Below are 25,002 nucleotides of genomic sequence, written 5' to 3'. Positions count from 1 at the left end.
TTATTTCTACTAGAACATAGAACACAAAATCATTTACATACTCTCGAAAAATAAAAATTTCCTCCTTTTGATGAACGTTCCTGCACGATGAAATATAAATGACATAAAGGGTGAAGCGAATGAAAAAAGAATAGCGGTCGAACGATTAAAGGAAAAGATATTCTGTAAAGATTTCCTAATTTGTTTATTCTCATAAAATTATCGAACAGAGTTCAACGAATACGCAATAATTACATCTGTCTACTGAATCTTCGATGATGTATGCATCCGTACGAGTAATCGTGCACTGATAAATAAAGGCCTTGTGCCTCGAGGAATACGGCCAGTATGCTGCCAGACATCGATGGGTAACCACGTAAATTTCGACAGGATTCGATTCTCCGTTACGTGATCCGGTGTTTCCCGCAGCTTTCAACACGAACGATCATACAATTAGAATCGTCGAGCCACGAATCGGTCGAAAGCGTTAATTTTCGTGATCGGGCCGGTGATATTTTCTGGTTTGTGAAGTTGTGCCATCGAATAAATTATTATAGTTTGCTCAGGCAACTGTGAAAACTGCGACATAATTTTTACTCGAACGTATGATAATAATTTTAACAGTGATTTAAGTCATATAATATCAAGATAGCATCTACATAAATTCTTTCCGCGCGGTGATCAATTTTAAGCGGTATATGTTGAGATCAAGGAACAGGTATGTGCCAGCCGAGACGTCTAGTCGGATGTACCAATACCGGTTCGTGTTTCTTACTAGACTTCTAAAATTAATGTGCTTCCTTGGTCCCGTGTCAATGAATACATCGGACGTTTCTTGAATGAAAACACGTGAAACTATATTCGACTCATTGCCGTAAAGGTCCAGCTCGCTTTTTCGCCTACTTTTGTCCTCGAAATAACGAGAATTATAGGTGAATGACCATAGGTTTATTAAATCCTCTTAGGATGATGTTTAACATTTTTTACAAGCTCTAACACCGATCGTCGAGTTTTTATCATTTGGTTAATCGTTTAGTCGACTGGATTCTCGGTTATTCTCGGCAAATAATCGCGGAAAATCCAGCCACAAGTTGCCTTGAGAATAAAAATCGTTTCACCGAGTCATTGCGTGAAGATAAATGCATTTCGAAGATCACACAGCGGTTACGAGAAACCGAGCGATTAAGTAATTCCTATTGTATGTTGTAGGTCTCGTTTGAAAGACTGGAATTTGATTGACCAAATCCGTGGAACGTAGTATGTACAAGAGGCAGGTAGTTTTTAACGAAACGTACCGATCGGAGAAAGATTTTCCTTCGATGTATTAACTGTTGGAAGAGATAGTAGAGTTATCGAAGTTGATACTCGAACGAAGCGAGCGCTATTATCTTCCACATTGCTCAGTCTTTAATCGATAGCAAGAAAATAATCAGCGAAGCAGAAGCTGTAAACCGATAGAGTGCGGAAGTCTGAAGGTATATCTTTATTACGTCAAATCTCTACCAACAAGCATCGAACATTCTTCCGGTTTGGATATTTCAAGGAAAACCTTGAGAACGAAATTCAGCCTGAAAGGTGCATATTGACCAAATGAATTATATGGAACACCAAACACGTTCGGAAAAGTTTTAGAAACACCCGAACGTTTGGTAAAATATTCTTCGTACGAGAAGCGTAAGTCGTAGTCGACGACGTAGTCAAGTTAGAAGGAAGATACCAAGCTGAATCTGAAAGAGACAAAATGTCATCGATGAGTCGAACGTTCAAATTTTGTTATTTCTTTGCGGCTGGTAAAGTTCCCGTTGTTTTACGAAGGCATTTTCATTAACGGGATTGACAGAAAATTACACTTTGGGAAAGATTTCTCTAACCAAGTGCATTAAGAAAAAGAAAAAAGAACGCAGGAAGCCAAGAAATCTGTATCAGACAAATATATTTAAAGAACGTTATAAAAATTTTTATGGCAGTTTTCGCAGCACATATAAACAGAATCCAAAGAAACAACATGCCTGGGACTTTGAAGAAATCTCCAGTGCTGTTCTTCTTTTTGTTTCAAATTCTTTTTTCTGAACTGGCGATTTGCACTGCCAGTATGGACAACGAAACGATTCAACAATCCATCAAACCGATCATATATCCCATTCCTTTGGTACGTATAGGCGCATTAATAAAAATGTTATTTAGATATGATAATCCAGTGACGAATCGTTTAATCAAATATCGTATAATATAAAAAATATAAATATTAATATATATACAGTAATAATAATTTAATGAAATAAATCAAATTTAATCAGGCCTCAATATCAAAGAATTTGAAATGATAAAGAGTCGAATTTTTGTATTCTATAAATGCTGAATACGCTTGATAACGGCCAATAATATCTTGATAGGAATTGGAACGGTGCTCGCAGTATTTATACGAAATTTGCATAAACATAAAATTTCAGTAGGTCTAATTATACATTGCCAAACCATTTTTGTGGAGCACAGCAAATAGATGTGTATACGATAAATATAGATAGCTGTGTGTTCATTTAGTTATTTTTAGACTTTTCGCCCTATCTATGTCCATCTATCTTTGAAATGTTGGAAACGTAAAATCGTAATCCTATCGTAAAGTCGCGATATGATTGAAGAGAATAAACGTAAATATAAATTCGTGAATAATAATTAGCATATGTTGTCAGTGGCAAGTTTGCCGCGTGATTTTTCCTTAAGACCTAGGCAGATTAAATACGATTAAAACTCACACAGATCTTCGTTCTTGTTCGATTATCAATCGCAACTTTGGTAGTGTTTTATCGTACAAAAGTTATTGATTAATTTTAATTCATGCTTCTCTGTTACACGAAATTATATAATTCGAATGTATCAGTAAGAATGTGTAAGAAACGTAAATATAAAGCCTTTTGATTCGATAAGATAAAATTTTTGATCGTTCGGATAAATGAGTACATTTTTTAGATATACATAAGAATATCCTTTGATCTCATGTTACAGGAAAACATGACGATAATACCCGAAGAGTACAAAAATTTATCTGTGGTTGGAAAATGTTGTCCACTGGGTGAAGTTCTCGTAAAAAACGGTACTCAAGGCTCGGTTTGTTATCTGGATTCCTCCATGACTGAAAATTTCTCTCCCATCTTTTATGGTTTTAATGCATTTGGTTACGAGGTTCCCGGTGAAGTTCGAAGTTCGTTCGTTGCGATCATCGGAGATCCTTGCAAATACAAAAAGTGAGTATACTTAAGTTTCCAAGTAGTAGGAATAACGATTTAATTTTATTGACACTTTTGATATAACATTGATAAAAAGCAGAGATCGAAGGAGTTATGAAACTTTTAAATAGGTTCTATTTAAAACATAGACCGTGAAACATTTTTTGAAGGAGTTCTTGCATCGTAAGTTTCGATGAGAGCAAAGAAAGAAAAGTTTTTGAAAATAAAAAGCGTTATTCTGCAAAAGTACGATATTATATTGTTAAATAAGATTAGTACCTAAAATTTTGGTACTTTTGTTTATCTTAAGGATTTTTATTTATCTTATTTATCTTTAATACGTGTTCTAAAATAATTCGTTTTCATGGAACTTTTATCATATAAATATTATATAAATATATTATATAAACTCTAAAATATCTGTTCCATGAGAACACTTTTTAAAGAAGTTCCTAAGTATAACATTTATTTCCATGAAAATTCCATAGGAACAGATATTTTCCTAAACGAAACACACATGTTCAAATAGGATTTTTTTAAAAACGAAAGATAAGTTTTTATTTGAATCCCTGATAAAGGAATTTAACGAAGCAGGAAAATAAAATAAAAAAGATCATATATATGTACGTCTTTTCCTCCGTATAAACACAATAAGAAACGATTTCATCTTATCTCTTATGTATCACAGACTGTTTTCTACATTTTGTATCCAAGGACAGGTGTCGCTTTTTTTCATTTTTGATGCGAATGCAAACGATCAGACTGACTTTCAAATTATCTCAAGTACGTTTACACAGGCTGTTCATAACACTTCTAATCATGCAGTTGTGTACAATTTATAGATTATACACAGTTTCGAATTCGTTAGGAAAAGATGTCATCTTTGTAATCCAATCTATGCTTCCAAGGAATCTTCAAGTTATAAGAAACATTGAAAAGTCTACTGCTAACTTAACGTGACCTTTTCATCCATTCTCTCTCTAATTCAAAGCGCATCATTATGTTAATTATCTCACCATGATCATCGCACGATTGATCATTTACGATTTATGCAAAAAAATTTGCATATATATCAATTAAAGAAAAGAGTACAATTATATGAATAAAAGTATTAAAATATCTAAAATATCTATAATTTTATATCTATCCAAATTATATATATATATACTTTTTTAGGTATATTTTAAATCCAAACAACGATAACAGAGATAACAATTATTTATTAACGAACGGTTCTGTATATGCACCGAATCACGATCCAACAATGCTGCAACCTGGAATCAACTACTGTGCAGAAATCGTGCCAGATTTAGGACTTCACACTTTTGTATGTTTTTCTGAAAGTAGGTAGAAATACTTTTAAAATTAATTATAAACTAAAAAGAATTATATAAATAAAATTAAAATTAAAAATAACTTAAAAGAGTCAGAAATATACTTTTAAAAGAGTCATTGCACGTACTAACTTATATAACGAACGCTAAAAAAATTGTTTCAGGTCGCGTAATAATCACTGCAGACTCCCGAATTACAATCTATGCCTGCGGCCTTTTAATATCGGTGCCATTCTTAATTCTTACCATCGCAGCGTATTCCATCACACCAAATTTGCGAGATATTTTTGGAAGGGCATTGTGCCGTTATTGTGGATCCTTAGCGCTGGCTTTTACGATGTTAGCAATTACACAGTTATGGAATATGGAGTTGTCGGATCAAGCTTGTACCAGTATAGGTAAGATGAAATGTTCAATCTGATAAAAAACATTAGAAACAATGTTATTCTTGTCCAAACATAGTACAGTAGAACTCGGTTTATTGCAATAAAGTGTAATGTCTCCAAAATTTATTTACACAACACTGAATTTATTACAGCATTTAAACGTAATCTAAGATGTAACAATATAAAACCTGATAAAAAAACGTTTCATGGAAAAAATAAGCGTATGTGCCGATACTTTTACTATTCGATTTAACGAGCTTTTTTCGTCTGAATACGTTCATCTAATTACCTCCTATTATAATTATTTTACGACCTCTTATTATTTTCTCCTAAACTACTAAATCGTCAAAGCTGTTCATTCCCTAATAAGTTAAAGATAAATCGAGTCCTACCGTACTCTATACGTACGTTACCATAGATAGCGCGATTTACGGGATACCATAAAATGATCTGATGTAACACGTAATTCTTTTGGAAGAAAAACCAGTGCTGCTTTGAGATTTTAAATGAACAATTAAAAAGCAATTGGCTTTTCCAGCATTCGTCATCCAGTTCTCCTTCGTCGCGTGCTTCTTCTGGCTAAATGCGATGTGCATAGAAATGTGGTCATTGGTGCGTGTCTATGTGGATCGTGGAACATACAGAAGGATGAAACCCAGAATGTTGTTCTTTTGGTACTCGTTATGGTGCTGGGGTCCCTCGGTGATACTTATCCTCGTGTCGATGATTATGGATCTCAGTCCGATGATACCGGCGACTTACGTGAAACCAAACTCCAAGAAAAGTTGTTCCTTCAAATGTAAGTGGAGTTGGACTCGAATTTCACTGCATACCGCGCACACGCGCGTACAGTTTAACTCTCACAAACATATCACATATATTTAACGTTAATAATATCGTGGTCCTTGTTTTCACTTAATTTTGACACTCTAAGAAAGACTAGTTGTCACTGTTATTTTTATTCACATACTTTCGAGGAACGAAACATAAATCACTGGTGACCTATTTAACACAAGACGTATAAATTTAAATCATTCAAAACGACGGTAACAACTGGAAAGAAATATTAGTATAATAAATATTGGTCTACAGACGACCATTGTTTAAGACACCACTTGGCAATTTTATGAAAGAACAATAATATCATCTGCAATTTTAATTTGTAACAATTTGATTTGGATTCCAATTCGACATCCATGTGTTTCAATTAACCTCGTACTGTCTTAATACTCTTTTAAGTATGAGATCAGAGAAGTCAGCCTCTTGTCTAAAAAAATATCAATCAAAAAAGAAAAGGTTTCATGATATATCACTCGTGTCAATCTTGATTCACTTCTATATCATTACCCCGTAAAATCATTAATTTCAAGTAGATAATAAAACTACAAATTAAAACAAACATATCGATATTAATTCGATAAAACATATTATTATTTTTGAATTTACAGCGGAAGATGAAGCAATACCATACTTTTACATACCAATTGGATTGCTTCTTGTTGGGAATGTGATTCTTCTCGTTCTAACCTTCGTCAAATTAACTAAATATCAAAGGGACCTCGACTTAAGGCGCCTCGCGAGAAATCAAGAATCCGATCGACTTGATCGAAAGTATCTTCGACGACTCATGAGAACCACATTAGTTTGCATGATTATTTTCGTTTTGATGGGTCTTAATTGGACGATGGAACTAATATTTTGGTTCGTCAACGGAGATTCATTCGACTGGTCCTCCTTCGATCTTGTAAACGCTCTCCAAGGTGTTCTTATCTTCGCTTTATTTGTTCTACGAAGGCCACCGAGAGACTTTGTGTGGCACAGAATACAACAACTTCGTGGTATTAATCAAGTACCAGAACTGGAAGCTGGAAGCATGGAACTGTATCTGCTTCCAACAATGAACGGTGACTCAGTGCCTAGATAAAAGATCATTCCGTGCACATAACTTACTTTTCGACCTTTCCTCGAATTCGTCGTGGATTATGAGATAACTATAAATCAATTGCCGAAACATGCTTGAAAGTTCCTTGATTAGACGTACAATTTTTCTATGAATTATTTATAAAGCGTCGAATTAATCAAACGAAAAAAGTTTGATAATTCTGACAAATTTATTTTATGTAAGACTTGTCGAATTATTTATTATACGCGTAATATCGATATAACATATACATATGCATCTCATCAACACGATATATGAGGTCAATATTTATTTTGCATATCATCGATTATGTATCGAGTGTGATTTTTGTATAATACGATTTATTTTAAATAGTTTGATTACCACGTGTCGATTGCGAGGATAATTTCATACTAATGAAAGCTTCATGGTTTATGTACATGTATGTGTTTATATTTCATTTTCGAATCATTTTTCGTTCTTCCATTCATTTCTGATTTGCTGTCACATTGTAATTATTTTGCGATACTTCATATTCCCTGTGAATATTTTTGTACTCTAAGAAAAAAAGACTTAAAAAATTCATAGTTTTCTAAATATGAAATGAATTTTATGAATTTAATAATAAATCACTCGATTCTTGTGTTTGAAGTCGCATTTGTGATTGTTAGTCGCATAATAATAACATGCTTCGTAGAAACTTGTCTTGATTATGTAAAAATGCCTCCAACTCGTTTTACAATAGTGTATGCGAATTGTGATATCTGTATATCTGTACATTAATTACACAACAGAGAATAACCGAATAGGTTACATTATGATCTTAGATCTAATATACATATGTATGTATATTCTTCTGAATCTTGTATAGTTAACATTAAAAACATTTCTAATAATTTCTAAATATATAATATTTGCAAGCGCACCCTGCAACGTTAAGTTTCATTTATTATTTATCTATTTATTATTTACATAAAATTTCATGAAAATACGGTATAATTAAATTATTTTAATAAAAACAAATTCATGTCTGAAACAATTCAATTAGTATTCATTACTGTATTCTTCAAAGTATGTGTTAATGATAATTTTTATATGTTAGAACTGCTAAGAATTATTTACTTACACTAGTAATAAATAAATTAAAAAATACAAGCGACGACGTTATATGTTTTGTATTTGGTAGTATTAGCATTAGAAGTGGAATGTATTATTTATTGTAGAACTTTTAAATTATTTATGTGAAATTAAATTCATTCTCATAATAAATATTGTATCCATTTTTAAATATATACATATGTTTGTTTCAACAAAAAACAATAAATGGTATTTCAAAAACTGCTTGGTATGAGTAAAAAATATTTTTTATTTGTATCCTTCCCGATACTACATTATACATTTATTTGCTCTATTCTTGCGTTTCTGTCGTGCTATACAAAAATAAAATAATATAGGTTTGTACAACCAAACCACCATTACACACATTTCGCCAATCGAACCAAAAGGTTTTCTACTAAACTAATAAAAATTTGTAATTATCTAGGAGTGCTTGTTCGAATATAAAGTGTGCAAAAATAACCCTGACACACTCGCTATATGCTCTGAAGCGTATGACGATTAAGCACTAATGCTTTTGGGTAATAACCCAACAGCAAAACCAGGTACCGAAAGTAACTTTTCAACATTAACCAGAAAATTGAGTGTTGTATAAATTACATTATGTATTGTTTCGAGAGTATCATTTTCCACCTATGTATATCTATTCCCATTTATCGCTATTGTATTATCCAGCAAATATCAACATTTTATAGGACACTTTATGTACGAAAACGTTATTCCATAAAATAAAGACCAATTTTTACGAATTCATTATAAAAATATAGTTTTTTAATAAAATTATTTATCCTCAAATTGCTTAGAAAGAACTAATTTACAAAATACTTATTATTTACTGAATAATACAATACTTATTAATCTCTTCTTGTTTTGTCTTTTTGTCCTGAATTCCCAGAAATCTCTTATACATGTTTAAGTTCATAAATACGACAATGCATACAGGTAAAAATTCTAATGTGTCTAAACTCTTTGTGGTCCTTGTTGGTATAACAATTATTTGTTCGTTACTCAAACTCATATTGAGTCCAAAAGCTAAACTAGTATTATCTTTAAGATATAAACAAAATAAAATTTTTGTAGACAAAATTTTATATGGTATAATGATATTAGCTCTCTGTGACATAATTTTCTATCTATTACAGCAACATGAATATGTCAAAAATTTATGGGCAAAATATATTAACCTCTTGTCACGCTCTTTGAATGTTCGCTATAATAAAATCGATGTATAATGTAAACTATCAGATATCTCATGAAATATTCAATTTTCTAAGTGCATATTGCATCTACAATGCTCATAAAATCAAATAACACATTGCAGAAAGACAATACCCTTTCAACCATTCAACTTTGAAGATGAAAATAATTGTAGAGAAACAATCATGAAATAAGTACAACTCATCCTTATTTGGTGGAATTATCCTATACAGTACTAGTTTGAAGCATAAAAAATATTCAATATGTTTATCATTTTCATGATATGTTGCATAAGTGTATATGCAAAATAGTATTTTAGTCTTTATAGATAGTTATTCATCCTAACAAGAAAATAAAAAAATACTGGACCCCAAAGAGTTACAGTCAAATAAAATAATTCTTAACCACTTAATAAAATTATCCAGTATTTGTGTGTATAAATTTGTTAACTAAGCACACACATAAGGTGCAGCATCTTATTCGTTAAACATTAAGCGACTATCACTCTGCCTATTCTGACTATATTACACGAACCAATTTATCAAGCAGGTCTGTGATGTCCTGGAAACGGTGGACTAATGCCTAAAATTCCAACAAGATTCCCTCGTTGAGCAACATATACCAAACGATACATTCCTGGTGCTCGAAGCGCAGTATCGCTAAAGTAAATTCGCTCGGTGATCGAATGTGGTTCGAGAGGAACTGGAGACGATTTACCTACCATAAGTCTTTATTATTGATTTACCGAAATAACTATGATATATGTATGCAAAATGAAAATTAATATATTTAAAGAAATATAATAAAATGATATCTCGCTCACCTCGACCTACATATTCATAAACGATATATTCGTCTAGACTGGAAAATTCATTGTGAAAAAGACCCACCCAATCGCCACTAGCTGGTCTCGCGTCTCCTAATAATCTATATGATACTGAATTTTCTTCATCTATAAACCATGATGACACAGGTTGGAACTCTACACCATGGTCCTCTACATTTGGCCTAATCTATAAACATAATGCAAAGTTTTATAATAAAATGACATTTTCTGTTATTTATTATTAATTTTCACTGATCTTTATATTGTACAAAAAATCTTACGACAATATCAAATTCTCCTGTGACAGGCTTATGGTCTGATTGTACATAATTGGAATGACTTTTATAATTACGCTGAATAGCATTCAATTTAACATCGTCATAAATATCTGCATTTACTCTGTACAAAATTCTATCAGTCCATGATGGTCGACGCCTAAATAGAAAATTCTTAGTTAAAAGAAAATACAATTAAAAAATGTGAGTATCATAGTCTTATCTTACTTGAGATCAAATTCTTGAGATGCAAATTCATATTTATAAGTAGGAGGAAATGTAATAGGATTCTCATTCAATTCAGAAAAAGCTTCACCCTTCTCCATTACCATCTTCAATTGATCTCTGGTTAATAAGGATTTTAATTCATTTTTCCTAACTAGTATGTCTATTTCTGTGGCAGTTAGATCCTCTCCATGTAATCGAAAATTTAAGTCACCAATCCAAAACACATAACTATGCAGAAAGTGATATGGATAATTTATTTTGTATTTATGGATTAAATTGAATTAATTTAAAGAATATTACTGACTCATGAAATAATATTTTTGAAGTATCTGGACTACTAAAGTTATGACTTGTGAGTATTGTATTATAATCCATAATTCTGTCTGTTAATAAATGATCATGTGGTGTCAAGTGTGTATTTACTATACACATGTTAATTCCATACATATTTAATCTTATACTCACTGCACCTTTATTTCCCTTTAAGTAATGTATCTTTTTACTAAAAAAAAATTAAGGAATGAGTTTATATAATTATAATTTCTTCTTACCCACATGCCTCCACATCCTGTCCTTGTATATTGAGCCTCTATTAATCTTAAATGTGTAATATGTTTTCTTAAGCAAAAGATATTTAAAACAAGACCCTGTAAACGTTGTGTACGTATTTTTACGTAATCATATTTCTTTAATATATCTCTGCAAGAATTGTATACAATAAAATTCTTAAATACCATTTTTGACATAACAATCATTAGCTTTCAGAAATTTAACTGTTAATTTATATATATAATTAAATTTGTTACTGTATTATTTTCCACGTTTATATATATACCTAAAAGATTTAGTCCATGGATCATCGAAGAATATGTCCATCACCATATTTTGTGGCTGAGCTTTAACTTCTTGTAATCTAACGTAATTTATGAATTTAATCATTTTATGGATGACACGAATAAATTTGTGCAAATTATACTTACCCAACAATGTATAAATCTGGTAATGTTTTTGACTCGTTAATCTGATTCACATCAAGAAGTTCATGCAAATCCTCCTCTGGGTATTTAGTTGCCACATTCCATGTGACAAAATAAATTCTAAAATACATAGTAAGTAATTTTTCATTACTAAAATTATTTACTATTATAGAGCATAGATAACAAATATATCGATCAAAGTATAAAACAAAAACATATTTTTAATTAGATATTAAATTTTTAATTCATAATTTAAATTTGAAGCATAAGAGCCAAAGGCTACAAACCAATACAGACTTGAAGGAAAGAACATTGATTACAAAAAGAACATATACAAAAAAAGATACATATTATACAATTTTTACTCACCTAAGATATTTTAATGTATCAGCCATTTTTAGGATAATACGATGTAAAACAATCACACAAAATTTTACTCTAACTTTGTTAGCATCTGGAATCAGGTTGTATTACAGTGACTGTGCACTGTTTTCCAACATACTTTTTAGGTTAAAAAGTAATATATGAAATGTCAACGGTTGGTTAATTGATCTTTTTGTTCTAGATTTTTATTCAAATATTGTTAACGAGTACTTAAAGGGAGGTTTCACAGATGTCACATTACTTTTCGATTATAATACACGAAAACAATTTTATAAAGAACCATACCATTGACAGCTGTGATGCACGGACGAGCGTGCTGTGAAGAAAGCAATCTCCCTTCTACTACACCTAACCATGTGACGTCAAGAAAGCAACCTGTCGTTTACTGTCACCATCACTGTGTTAAAGTGCATTGTACATACGCAATTACGCGTAGTAAATATGTATGCTTCGTAGTAAATGCAAAATACGTAGTATACTACAACGCCACTTATCGGAATTCTTTCATTAAGTAAAATTCTGAAATAACTCCCATATGCAACGCTTTTAAATGAACTTCATTAATTTTCTTTGTAGTTAATAAGAACATAAATAAATAAAATAATACAAATAAATAAAAAATTGTTTAGCTAAAAATCCGAGCATTTCGAAATTACAGGTCTCGGAAATTCATTTACAAAATAAGATGTGATGCATTTCTGCAAGCAGAGAAACGATGAGCAGATGTGTGATTAAATTTGTTTTTTCCACTACGAATCTGACTATTTGGATAAAAGATTACAGGTAATTATAAAATCCAGTCAACTACTATTATATGAACGTTCCACTTACGAGTTCTATTCTTTGACAAGTTCGGATAAATGGAGTTCTTACTGCAGTATATGTAATCAATAATAACCATGTGTAAACAGTAGTGTAGTATATTTGAATAACGCCACAGCCTTCTTGAACGATACGCGAATATTATAAAAATGACTATAAATCTGTCTAGATATTGTTCTCAATGTTTAGACATTTATAATCTTTTCGTTTTACCATTTAGGTAGAAGATGTAAATATTATGTTATAAAACATAACTATATATCTGGGACTCTTTAAATAGTTTTTCAAGCAGATAAATGTGTTCCACTGTGCGGTATAATCTAAAGTTAACTGCGCCTCAATAAGAAAAGCTGCAAAGGTGATAATCGCGAGGAAATGAGTCATTGATAAGAAAGAAACGAAGAATTGTTTTCAATGTAATGTACGATTGAATTCTAATATAGAGCAGCAGTTTCATCAATGCGTTATTCGCATGATCTTCCTTGTGGGTATTATTGAAATCTCGATAATCAAGGTATAACGATGAAAAGAAAAAAAAGACATATAAAAAATGGATCGTACCTTTATTATAATTTCTTGCGAAATTCGCCTCCAGTTGCTATATTTTGATTTGTTATCGAAATAATCGTGCGTAGCTTCCACAATGAGAGAAGCTAATAAAAAAAAAATCTCCAACGTAGCTTACACGTTTCATTATTTACAATAACAAAACAAGCGAACAGAAAACGAAGTCCGCCTCGTGGTTATCTAATCTAAGAATGTAGAAAAGCATGTCCTTTAAAAAAATAAATGTCCTTTTATCGGACATTTATTCGAATGTGTGTGTGGAAAATTATCAATACATCATCCCGGGATGAGCTGCTCGTTGAAAGAATACGTTCGGATTTGCTGATAGAGTCGTGTACAAATTTCCTGCGTCTTCCGGCCTCAAATACATGCCTGGTGGTAAGACGAACGTCTCCATCGGTGCATGAACATCTGTAAAATAATATTTATTTCTCGATGAATTCGTGTAACGATCATTCGTAATCGTGGAAATAGTGAGCGAAGACTTGTATTATATTATCAAAGTAATTTTAAGAATTATCCACAAATTCTATTTCTCATAGGAATAGAATTTACGTATTTTTAAAATATGACTAAGAAACTTGATAAGCTGGGTGGCAATTTGTTATCCGTTTTTACGTCCTGCCAAAACACGTTATTAATTTCCGGTAACAATGAAAACGTCGCGTGCTCGCTTATCCTTCCGGTCGTGTTAAGCAGTAGAGCGTAATTTTCACGATAAATGTATTCATATTTGGTGTTACATTTCTATATTTTATTCGTACTCGTATTATTTTACCTTCGTTTTAACCGTGTTTTAGGTTCTGCAAATATTCGTGACAGGCTTCAGGAGATTAGGCGCGAAATGCTGACACAAAATCTCCATTAAGCAAAGGCACAATTGTTTCGTACACGTAACCGCATTTCAAAGTGGGTCACACCTGTCACGTTGCTCACAAACTTGTGATTATTCGAAAGTTTCTTGTTACGGGAGAGTAATTTTATTATTTTTGAAATTGCGTTGTCACGAAGGACCAAAGGAAACAGAAAAAGTCGGCCAGTAACTTTTAATAAGATGTCTATTTTTGGAATGGTGGAAAAAGTTCTGAGAAGTTTGAAACCGAAGTAGTAGAAATACTTGTAACTTTTATTAGATAAATAGCTGGATATTAAGACTTATCATTATCGTAGTAAAGAGATTAGAAAGTGGCCGTAATATGTAGCAATAAGATCTATACGTTTAAAGAAGACTTTTGACATAGGAATTTAGTTATGTCCTTTGATCAGCTATTGGATAATACTTTTCCTTGCTCCTTCAAATTAAAATAGAGATACAAAAAGACAAGCAGATATCGTAAGAAACGGTTTCGATCGCAGTTTCGTAAGAAACTGAAGAATATTTCCAGCAAAATCTCAATCAAACTTTTTACGCAACGGCAATTGATTTATAAACTTAATCGAAAGGTTGAAAAACGATGTAGCTGAATATTATGATAACTAGAACCGGTGTCATAAACGAGCGGATGGTTTATGCCTGGCAGGCTAGTGACCTCTGCCTCGCAATATGTAGTATAATCCACGCCCTACTCGTAATAATGGACATTACGATAAAGAGATATATTACGAAGCTAACACATTTACTCGAAACGTTTCCTTCTTAAAAAGAGATATTATTCGACAATTTAAAATTTCTCTTTTCCAAAAAGTAGCTACGTACAGCATATTTTATCGATGGCAACCGCGACTATAGAATTGTTTTTCTCTTCTCGTATTCTAAGATAATAGATTGTTACCTTCGTATTATATTATCTGCGTAAAAACAATACTTAATTATCTATATAAAAGCTAACTTTATCAAACCTTGTTTCCTTACTGATGGATCAATCGCACGGGATAAATTGGATCAAAGCGTTAAGAATCAGTTTTCTAAATAAAACTCTTATTTACTCCCTTTGTCTTTCGTATCAGGTATCGCTATAAGAAAAAACGAGTATTCCTCTATTCGAAAATTCTCTCATTCGAACGATCTAATTTACAAAATCTGAATACCGAAAGCCGAATTGTAATTTAGAACGGTATCTATTGACAATGTACGTTCGATGATTCATGCTCCAATAATGTTATATTTAGAGGAAAATCTTGACCAGCTGTTATCTACGAAAGTGGAGAATTTGTTTTCTCCTTTGTCGAAAAAAGTTCAATCAGCCACCACCAACAACAGGTCACCGATTAACTAGCGTCGTCTGATCTAACGGGATTTGTTTCCCCTTCCACATTAATTCTCGGAGAAGCGCTTGACCTCCGCCTCGAAACTTTCTCCCTCTCCACCTTTCCAGTAAGAGGTTTTTCCTCCCTTTCGTTCGTTCGTTCCTCGAGGTGAAGGTCGCCAGAGGCGACGCCGTAACGGAGGAAAAGTTTGGACGGGGAATTTACCGAGAGAATCAACCGAGGTATTTCCGGGACTACTGTAATACCTGTGGTATTTTTCTTCCTCGATTACGATCGGGTACCAAAATTATCAGTTCGTGCTTGGTATGTTCGATTTAAATAAAATATGTATCCATTGGCCTAGCGTTAGCTCGATTAAACATCAGGCATATTAAATTATTGATAATATAATATCGAAAGATCTTTAAGTTCCGATATCTAAAACACTGTACAAAAGAATTTTTAATCGTTCTATCGGTAGACGAATTTTTAGATCGACGAAATTGCATTTTCTTTCCCTTGAAGATCTACGATTAATTATATATTTCATGAATCACAAGAGAGGCATTGGCGAGTAATAGCGCGAATATTCTGTGTATTACCGACAATGTATATATCTTATTGTATACATTTTCATGCTATTACTTTAATTACGTGTTTCCTAAGCTGTATTTTCTAATAAAACTAACGCTCTGCAACTAGAATGATATATAGCTTAGGTTGTTACAAACATAAACGCTGATACTTTACAATTAGCTAATTTCTAGAGGGACTTACCGTCGGAGTATATGGGGCTTCCACCATGCCTGCAGGCAGTGCATCCAGGTATAGCGGATGAAACTAATGCCACGCGATCTGCAATCAAAGGCATCAATAATATGTGCATTATTACATTATACCAATGGTAAAAACACTAACAATTAGTACTAATTGATTTTCATTAAATTTGAGTTGATATAATTTTAACGTACATTCCTGTCGTAAACCGTATAAGATTTAACACTGTTTACACGCAAGAAAAATTTTAATTCTTAAATTTTACTTTTTAATAGCTCGTCGTAACACGTACGCACGTACAATAGCTTCGCTGTATTAATTAAACTTTAATTAATCATTTTCTTTCTTCGTATATAGCTTTACGATCGGTTGAAATGGATAAAACATGACGAACACGCTGATACCGTGCGAAGTGATCGAAACGGAACGACGTTTAAGCGAGCTACAAGAAACGGTGTATGCGTGCATGAAAACGCAGGTGAAATTTGCTCGTTTGATAAAAGAAACATAGTGAAATCAGCACGACGCTCAATTTCAACATTTGGAAAGTATCATTCGTAAAGTAAACAAAAGAAAAAAAAAGCGAAGTAATGCGAAATTTCTTGCTACAACAAAACTTTACGATATGGATTTTGGCTAAATACTCGTGATTTTCGTTTTTCTTAATTAACGACGTTATTAACAGATTCTGTACGCCGAGGAGGCGTTAATAAATAGCTTAGCGGTAACGTTTTAATTGGTGAAAATGTCTTCAATTACATACACGTAACAAGCCAAAGAGTACACAACTATGAACGTACCGCCGCTGTGATAATGCATCTTTCTCTTTAAAGAAGCTTCAGCTGGCTTGAAGTGGAAGAAGGAAGGCGAGTAACGGCTGCCAGGAAGCGAGCTCAAAGCATCGTCTCGATCACGAATCACCGTTGCGGAAGCTTCTCGACCGAGGGCAGCTAACTGGCGACCCTTCGGCAGGAACATCGTCAGGAACACGAGAAGGGAAGTAGTCAATAAACCATAAGCTAGCCAGGCTTCTCTGTCACTCTCCGTCGAGGCAGCCACTGAACCGATCGCACTCGATATCCAAATCGGAAGCGATAAACCAACAGCCAGGCCAATAAATGCTGCTTCCCGGTTGTTGTCTCGAACGCCGCGTGCTCGAACTGCTAAACAAGCTACTGCAACCAACAGCGCGCCCGGATATCTGAAAACCGATCGTCCGATCTTCAATGCGTCACCTTTAAAATTTCATTCGGAATTTACGTTTCTGTGGGTTTAGAAAAATGATCTTTCTTTCGCTTTTATACCGATAGCGTGATAGAGCCGGATAAGTTTCCTTCGAATTATAGGAAGATTAGAATCGTACAAGTCTGGAAATATTTCCTAACGATTTTCCATTGCAACGGTGTAATTTCAATTCATAGCCTGATAGCAAGTGTCATTTTTATAACCGTGAAATATTGTCGATGGAAGAGGTTTACATTTCAAAAGTTTACCCGAGGGAAGCCACTATCTGTCCAAGAGGAGTTTTGCAACAGGACATTGGAGAGTTTTGTCCTGTATTTTGTACCTGAACCACCGTAGGTGGCTCGCCGTAAAACCATTGTCCAATGATAGCTACCTGCACGAGCACGGCGAATCCCAATACTAGTGCCTGTAACACAGAGGACGAACATACACCATATATTAACGTTCGCGTATGTGGTACACGTATATAAGCTGTATTTCAATAGAGTCTTGAAAAATGTATTGAATGGGCATCGGGCTTTGACCGATTAACGACGAATCGCTGTAATTATTACGATGGCATTCTTAATTAACATTCTTAACGCTTGTCAGTCACATTATAATTTATTGATGAACGGGCAGTTCCCCGCCATGTTCAAGGTTCTATTAAACGATCGCGATTATAAACGAAGAATTATTATAGGAGGAAAAGAGATGCGGCTGATTTTTCTAACAGATTATTTTATAAATTGCTTTCTAGTTTTTAACGTCGCTTCCTTCGATGCATATAATCACACCTATCGATAAAAAGCAACGGAAGAAAATCCGTCGAATCCGTTAGGCGAGGCAGAAAATGTCGGAGATATTAATATTATTCAACGAACGGCAAGGCATGCTTAACGATCACAACAGCTGCATTTACTGCTATTAGTAGCGGGCGTTACTACTGCGTTACTTTTCATTCAGATCCCGTCCCGCACGTACAAATAGTCGATCGAGATCGACATCCGGATCTCCGACACGACGAAATAAGAAAAATCCCGTGCATCCTTCGTGAGAGTTGTTCCACGAGTTTCTGCGAGCCGTTTTCTAAAGCTGTATTCACACTGGCTAGGACAAGAACTTTCGATTGTGTTTCAATCGCCTTACGGCCAGGCATTGGATCAATGGCATAGAAAGTAACACTATGCAAAATTAAAGAAACATGTCTACCTTTCGTTGGAAACGGCGTATAAATTTAGACAAATTACGAATCGCAGTAGAAATAATAGATTCTACGCTCCCCACTTTAATAGTATGCACAATGAATTGTTGGTTAATTTTACGAAAATAAGATTTCTCCCTACACTTTAGAAATGACGTATTACTCAACCGCAAGTAAATTGTAAAATAGAAAATTATTAAACAGCGAGAGAAAAAAGGGAGACGTCTTTTGTCGAAAAAATATTAAGTTTGCTTTCCTATCGATGAATTTTGAATTCATCTTACCTACGCAATGGAAAACTTACGTTGTTCTTACATTGCAATGTATTTTGCAATCTAATGCATTAGGATTCTGAAACGTTATCAAACTTACTTGATAAGGTGCTGGTAGATAAACTCCACTATTTAATGAGAGCAGGAACACGCATTTAACCAGCAAGGCTGCAAATACAAGAGCAGCAGGTAAGCCGACTAATCTAAATGCAGCGCAGGACAGAGGGTTTTGACTGAGGGAGGCTGCTGCTGAGAGTCCTGCCAGGAGGAAAAGGCCTAAAAGTAGAGCTTGTCCCAGAAATAAATGTCGTCTGTTTGGCGCGGTTACCCTTGCCTGGAAAATTTCATTAAATGTTACGTTACTTGTATGTATTTTTATGGCGAAGATCATTTTTACACCGACTATTTTTGTGGTATTGACGAAACGTATTCTAAGAGCATAATTTACATTATATACGATTTTATAGGACAGAAATTCTGGGAGAATAATGTAAGTAAGTAGTAAACGGCGGCGTCTCACGCGAGAAAATCAGCATGCTCTAATTTTTCTTCCTTAACGAAGGAAACCTCGATATGGCGAACAGAAAGTATCTCAGTGTATGTTTCTAAGGTAAAATCTCCTTGTCTATCTGCGTTTGTACTATTAATGTTCGACAAGCTAGAAAGATACGATAAGGATTGTTGCATGTCAGACCTTTCGCGAAGTGAATCTTTACATGCCGCGATATAATCATACATAGATAAATTATAATTACGCGGGTTAATTTCACCAATTAGACTAACTAATAAAGCAGCCATACGTATCTGTTAAGGTAAACATGGAACCCTTGACGATGCATGCAACTACATGCATATGTTTGATAAAATGAATTAAATTAATTGTTGCTTTGATTTACATTAATATTTCATTTCTCACTTGTGAGAATATTAAATAAAAGAGAAAGGACGAGCAGTAATTGGTTCTGAAAACATTTGATCGGGAATACCCCTCCTGTCTTGCAATTTAAATTTGAGAGAATGACGATCAACGTTAAAATCCCTGGCAGCATAATGACGCTATTAAAGATAGTATAGACATCAAAGCTATCAAAGGCTTTCCTGGTGGCTCCTGTTCAATGGAGTGTATCGATACGAGCAGACGACACGACTAGGAGAAATAGGCAGTCGACATGCAAACTAGGCCTAGGTCTCGGCGAAATTACGAGCGTGCTGGTTATTGGAGCTTGTCGAAGTATGAACGAAAACAATTACCATAAATTCTTGTATACATTTCCACGTACTATCGAGAGGAAAAGAGATAAAGGTTTCTTTCTAAGCTCTATTAATCCGGTGCTTCCTCAAATTTCAATTATAGATGCTTATACGACCGCGAAAATACGTTTCACGCTATCGCACGCGATCGGTTCAATTGGTAACAAGCTCTTCCCGCTTTTTTTAGCGCTTGTAAAACAAAACGTCTTTGCGCTCTATTTCCGGTAGTGAAACCGTCGAATTATAAATTGTATGTCACCACGACGCTTGCATTTTAAAATAGTACCCTTCACGATTTATATTTATAACTTTTACAAATACCTTTGGGGATTTTTTAAATGAAAACCATCGAGAAGCGTAAAGCGATTACGTGATATACGAGTAATCTACATTGGGCGAGAGAAAAATTAGGATCGGCCGCGCATAGATTTAACGAAATTTTTATAGACGCTGTTTTTCGATAAATAAATTGTACATTCCTCTATTTTCACCAGCGAACTATCGTTTCTCTGATCTTCGGTTGAATTTGCGATCGACCGAGATCGGTTTGAAAAAGGTTGGTTGTAAAGGTAAACGAACCGACCTTGAGCAGTACGAAAACCTCGAAGCCAGCCATGAGGAGCATCGTGGCTGCGCTGAGGGCCGCCAGAGGAAGAGCCCAGGGTCGTTGTCTGAGCAAGGACCTCGAGTACGGCCGAGTATCGACCTCGATCTCCTGGTTCTTCTTTCCAGGAGGCATTTTGAACACCGAAACCGTCCTGTTCGGTGCTGGAACGCTGATGACACTCGCTACACTGGCCAGACCGTTCTTGTCCATCGCTACGTCGCTAGGTACCAGGAAGAATTCAGTCGACAACTCGTAGTCCTTCGAGGCTTGAGCTCGTATCGCCGTAGTTCCGGTTGGACCAAGCCAGCTCGCTGTGGCCCACGACAAGATAATCGGGCTCAGTCTCATCGCGTCATCCGTACTTCCGTGGTTATCTCTGTATGGCTCTGTATGGCTCCAAGTTTCTGTAGCGTCACCGGGACATGCACCGTTTCCTGCGTAAGCGCATCCTTATGCGCCCGCCTCCCTTTCCTCCGAAGAATGGCACACCTGTAATTACGATTCGCCTCGGTAATTAAGCCTTGTCGGTTCATTTGATTAGATTTAGTGCCTGGGTAAAAGTGAGCACCGGTTTTAATCAGGGACTGCTTGGAAATCGCACTAACGCGCGTCGCTAATAATCAAACCAACAAATGGAAAATTGCTTTTCTCTTGAAGAAAATATAGACCGTACGTTGTATACTCGTTCTTCCGTCGTACTTCGTCGTACGATTTTTACATTTCCTTCTGGGAAGTTATGTAAATTAAAGATTTACATTGTGACGTAAATGAGATATTTCTAATTTATCTCGCTTTTACCACCACGAGCTCTTGGATCATCTCGCTACAAGTATAACGTAACAATCGCGATAACAATATTAAAAAACTGATACTTGCATTATAACTAAATACACGTGGAGAAAGGATTCATCATTTTCCCAATTACTATAACAATAGGCTATAACTATTTTTAAAGCAAACGTTTACCGCAGAAAAATTCTTTACAAACAATTTTGAAAATAACCAGTGCTAATAGAAGCAAATAAAACCGCAGCCTATTCTGTATGAGAGCCAGGCATGACCAGTCCGCAGGCATTCACGGAGTCTAACACCATTAATTATTATGAACAGGGTCAGCGGTAAGTAGAGTGAAGCATAGACTGAGTAAAACCAGAGTAAAACCTGTAAAAACAGGTATCACGGTGCACATTACTGTAATCGATTTAACATTGAATTATACGAATATTAACTATGACTTTGTATTTAATCATGATAATAAATGAACCTTTCAAGTATCGATCATTGTCTGTCTTCGATATCTCGACGATACTGCTTGCCACACATTTCTTCCTCGTATCAACTTCTTCTAACGATAATCTTATGTTTTCTTTCTTTTTTACTTTAATTATAAACACTATCAAAATTATAACAAAACACAATTGCGAAGTAGATTCGAAAGTCTTTTTGTATCCTTAGAGAATGCTTTTCGTATCGAATAATTCGATGCAACGAAGGTCAACGAACACTATGCAAGTTGTTCCAAGATCTTCGATACTAAATGATATTTTCTGTCAGAGCATGGACCAGTTCTCTGATGGGACAAGTCAGTGGAGTGGCCACGAAGCGCGCGTTGTGGGAGCCGAACTCCGACTAAGTCAACAAGCATTCTCGAGGGAGAAACTGGAAGCAGACTGGAGTTCCGTTCTGGAGGTGAAGCCTATCCGTTACGGAGGAGCCAGGGAGATGGTGATGACGATGCTGAGGTAGTAGTGGCATACAGCAGGAGCGGATCCACGCAAACCTTTCCGATAGAGTTGTCTTTTTCTATCGAATAGTTTAAATAATGGAATGTCAATAATTTACTAAAAATAATACAAACTATTACGCTAAAATTGAGTACTGAATTATGAACGAGCGATACTTCTTACTTACAATTACTTGATGAAACATTTTAGGTAAGAATCGTAGTTGGATACTTGTTCATCTTCGATATTTTATAAATCTTCATTACGTAGTTGCTATTTTTGGCATAAAACATATAAGTTCATCGAATTGTTGGGCTGATGAATAAAGGTTTATAATTCGATATAATTATACATGTATATATATATATATAAATGTGCAAAATAGAAACTTCGATAATCTTTTTAACAATTCATTTTTATAAAAGAAAATTTTATTTCGTATGATGTGCGTGTTATTTCATATAAATTATACGTGTAATGAAATATAGTATAATTATAGCGAATACAGTATAAATAGGTATACGATATTTAGAGGTCTAATAAAGTAACATTATTTCATATATACAGAATAGTTGCAGTAAGAAACAAGAAATTCGGAAGATCATCTCGACGAATGAATTGACTTGCCTCTCATGAATTGTAATTGGCTGGCTTTATTATCGTGAACAGGTCTATTTTATCGAGACGGATTCGATCTGATCCGCCCCTGACAAGATGAGAGAAGAAGCCGTGTGGAATAAAAGAGAAATAGAGAGAAGGATCGGAATGAAAGAAAGAAAAAGAAAGAAGCTGGTCCTCCGACGTCGAGGACCGGACCCAGCGACACATTTACATATCGTACGTGTAATAACCTCGAAAAAGATTTAACAATGGTCCCGGGACGGTTCTTCTCGGTTGCAAAGAAGAGGAAAGAGGCGAGTGCACGGCTCGGTGGATGAGGAAAGATCGAAGAAATGTTTAACGAGTTTCTGTGCATTCTTAAACTACGAAAAATGGCAAATACTCTCACGGACAGATCCACGGTCTTCTTTTTCATTACGGAATTCGCTGTAAAAAGAATTGTAGTAATTTTGTTTTCAAGCCAGTCATCTTGGTATATAATAAATACAATATAATAAAATAAGTATATAATAAAATAGCCAATGGTATATAACGACAATTTAAAAGGAAAGATCTTGGTTAAAAGAAGAGCAAGTAGTTATATACGATCGGATAAAACTCTTACTCGAAGCTAGTAGTGAAAATTATTTACCTTGGCCTAGAAATTGCTTATAAAATTATTCGTAGCTGATGAAAGTGATAACAGAAGTTTTGTTTCTGGATCTAAGCGGTGCGTCCTATTTGAGCTCGAACTAGATAATATGTAAGTAATATGTAGGCGGCCGGGCGTCACAGATCAATGATTGTTTGTGCACATACCTTCAGTAGCCATACACGATCAATCCCTTGCAACCAAGGTTCGATGAACTCTACCTCGAAAACCGGCCAAACCGTTTGCACGTTTGGTTCGGGTGGCTCAACTTGGTTGATAGTAAGTTCGAACACGTCTTACGTTTCTTACGTTTCCTGAAAACAATGATTCCAAACACAGAGCTCGTCAGATAAAAATCTTGAAATTCGAATGCATCAGCGCCTAGAATTTCCATCATTTCCGCTACTAACGTATACTCGACGGACACCACATTTTAATGGCGTTTAATTCGATGCAGTTTACTTTAGCGATCCAAGTCATCGCCTATATGTTTAAAAGTAGAAGTCAACTTTTAATACCGCAATTACGGATACACTTGTCCAAAGTATCCATTAATTCGTGGGAAACTATAACTAAAAATAAAAGAATATAACTCGTACTCGTCCCTGTTCTATAATTTTATGCAAGATGTGGAGGACATATCTATCGTAGTTTAATGATTTCAACATTGTTTTATGCGAATTAATTCTTTTTTAGTACGGTTAAAGATTTTCGATACATATGCTCGCACTTTTTTTATACGTTCCGCAATAATGCTACCGACAAACCGGCTTCGACCGGAAACATAAATATTAAACTTACCAAATTTGACAGAAAGCTTTGCAGCGTACCTCGCAAGACTTGGAAGCCAGTTTTTCTACGTTTATTCGAGGTTTGTACATGCTTTACGTCCTTCTCGTTATTCGAAGCAAACATCAGTCGACGAAGACATGTTGAATTTACGATGTATCCTTAGGTACGATACAATCTGTATCATTCTGATGAAATTATACGTATTAAGCTATACAAAGTACATCGGCAACGATGTTCCTTGAAAATATAATCATATATGAAAAAAATGATATTTGTTTCATAATGTAGAAAAATCATAGAACCTAGATAATATCTCCGCGTGGATTACGTTCAATTTCTCGCTAAGTAAGAATTCATTAGAACAAAAAGAATTCGCCGATTTCTTCGACTAAATTCCTTTCTCGATAATAACTACCGTACTGCCAGACCCGACTGTTAGAAATGAGATTTACATCCTTATAGGTTGCGGTTTAAGAACAGCTTTACTAAGAGAAACG

General features: G+C 34.5%; 3 protein-coding genes and 2 long non-coding RNA genes across 9 annotated transcripts; 2 read left to right on the top strand and 3 right to left on the bottom strand.

The window, feature by feature from the left end:
- The first annotated feature begins 1,939 nt into the window (after positions 1-1,939).
- On the top strand, positions 1,940-8,048 carry LOC117205944 (G-protein coupled receptor Mth2-like). Its single transcript, XM_033444808.1, has 6 exons — positions 1,940-2,128; positions 2,983-3,221; positions 4,380-4,546; positions 4,702-4,935; positions 5,462-5,722; positions 6,372-8,048. The coding sequence occupies exons 1-6, from the start codon at positions 1,940-1,942 to the stop codon at positions 6,845-6,847; spliced, it is 1,566 nt and encodes a 521-aa protein (XP_033300699.1). The 3' UTR covers positions 6,848-8,048.
- Positions 4,784-5,499, bottom strand: LOC117205955. The gene is made up of 2 exons (XR_004487320.1): positions 5,363-5,499; positions 4,784-4,954 (listed from the first exon to the last, which is right to left on the bottom strand). It is a non-coding gene; the product is annotated as an uncharacterized LOC117205955 (long non-coding RNA).
- Positions 8,049-8,241: 193 nt separating the features above from the next.
- Positions 8,242-12,226, bottom strand: LOC117205946 (inositol polyphosphate 5-phosphatase K-like). The gene is made up of 9 exons (XM_033444814.1): positions 11,812-12,226; positions 11,446-11,562; positions 11,301-11,378; positions 11,017-11,164; positions 10,770-10,945; positions 10,466-10,693; positions 10,244-10,397; positions 9,960-10,149; positions 8,242-9,853 (listed from the first exon to the last, which is right to left on the bottom strand). Exons 1-9 carry the CDS (start codon positions 11,835-11,837, stop codon positions 9,678-9,680), a joined length of 1,293 nt encoding a protein of 430 aa, XP_033300705.1. The 5' UTR covers positions 11,838-12,226; the 3' UTR covers positions 8,242-9,677.
- Positions 12,227-13,190: 964 nt separating this feature from the next.
- On the bottom strand, positions 13,191-24,553 carry LOC117205945. Of its 5 annotated transcripts, XM_033444811.1 has the most exons (9): positions 23,714-24,552; positions 23,313-23,508; positions 22,002-22,734; positions 20,714-21,226; positions 18,980-19,213; positions 17,673-17,830; positions 16,980-17,380; positions 16,180-16,257; positions 13,484-13,626 (listed from the first exon to the last, which is right to left on the bottom strand). In XM_033444811.1, exons 4-9 carry the CDS (start codon positions 21,083-21,085, stop codon positions 13,484-13,486), a joined length of 1,386 nt encoding a protein of 461 aa, XP_033300702.1. In that variant the 5' UTR covers positions 21,086-21,226; positions 22,002-22,734; positions 23,313-23,508; positions 23,714-24,552. The 5 variants fall into 5 exon arrangements, with proteins under 5 accessions (XP_033300701.1, XP_033300702.1, XP_033300703.1 ...); XM_033444812.1 differs by lacking the exon at positions 22,002-22,734 and having other exon boundaries at positions 23,714-24,553; XM_033444809.1 differs by lacking the exons at positions 23,313-23,508; positions 23,714-24,552 and having other exon boundaries at positions 22,002-22,540; positions 22,649-22,798.
- Positions 19,116-20,200, top strand: LOC117205957. The gene is made up of 2 exons (XR_004487322.1): positions 19,116-19,244; positions 19,347-20,200. It is a non-coding gene; the product is annotated as an uncharacterized LOC117205957 (long non-coding RNA).
- Positions 24,554-25,002: the final 449 nt, after the last annotated feature.

The sequence above is a fragment of the Bombus bifarius genome, unplaced genomic scaffold (genome assembly GCF_011952205.1).
Source record: "Bombus bifarius isolate JDL3187 unplaced genomic scaffold, Bbif_JDL3187 scf7180000007996, whole genome shotgun sequence".
NCBI classification, from domain to species: domain Eukaryota; kingdom Metazoa; phylum Arthropoda; class Insecta; order Hymenoptera; family Apidae; genus Bombus; species Bombus bifarius.
Note: the sequence above shows the minus strand (reverse complement) of the source record. Positions and strands in the feature narration are given on the sequence as shown.

Bases quoted from the DNA above. Each gene is read 5' to 3' on its own strand.
- LOC117205945 (XM_033444812.1), bottom strand. From the start codon at position 21,085: ATGAGACTGAGCCCGATTATCTTGTCGTGGGCCACAGCGAGCTGGCTT. The intron at 19,214-20,713 runs GTCGGTTCGTTT...GAAATTTTCCAG, and splicing joins AGGTTTTCGTACTGCTCAAG to GCAAGGGTAACCGCGCCAAA. The intron at 16,258-16,979 runs GTACGTTCATAG...CTTTGATTGCAG, and splicing joins GATGCATTATCACAGCGGCG to ATCGCGTGGCATTAGTTTCA.
- LOC117205946 (XM_033444814.1), bottom strand. From the start codon at position 11,837: ATGGCTGATACATTAAAATATCTTAG. The intron at 11,563-11,811 runs GTGAGTAAAAAT...TATGTATTTTAG, and splicing joins GATACATTAAAATATCTTAG to AATTTATTTTGTCACATGGA. The intron at 11,379-11,445 runs GTAAGTATAATT...AAATTACGTTAG, and splicing joins CCAGATTTATACATTGTTGG to ATTACAAGAAGTTAAAGCTC.
- LOC117205944 (XM_033444808.1), top strand. From the start codon at position 1,940: ATGGCAGTTTTCGCAGCACATATAAACAGAATCCAAAGAAACAACATG. The intron at 2,129-2,982 runs GTACGTATAGGC...CTCATGTTACAG, and splicing joins TCATATATCCCATTCCTTTG to GAAAACATGACGATAATACC. The intron at 3,222-4,379 runs GTGAGTATACTT...ATACTTTTTTAG, and splicing joins GATCCTTGCAAATACAAAAA to GTATATTTTAAATCCAAACA.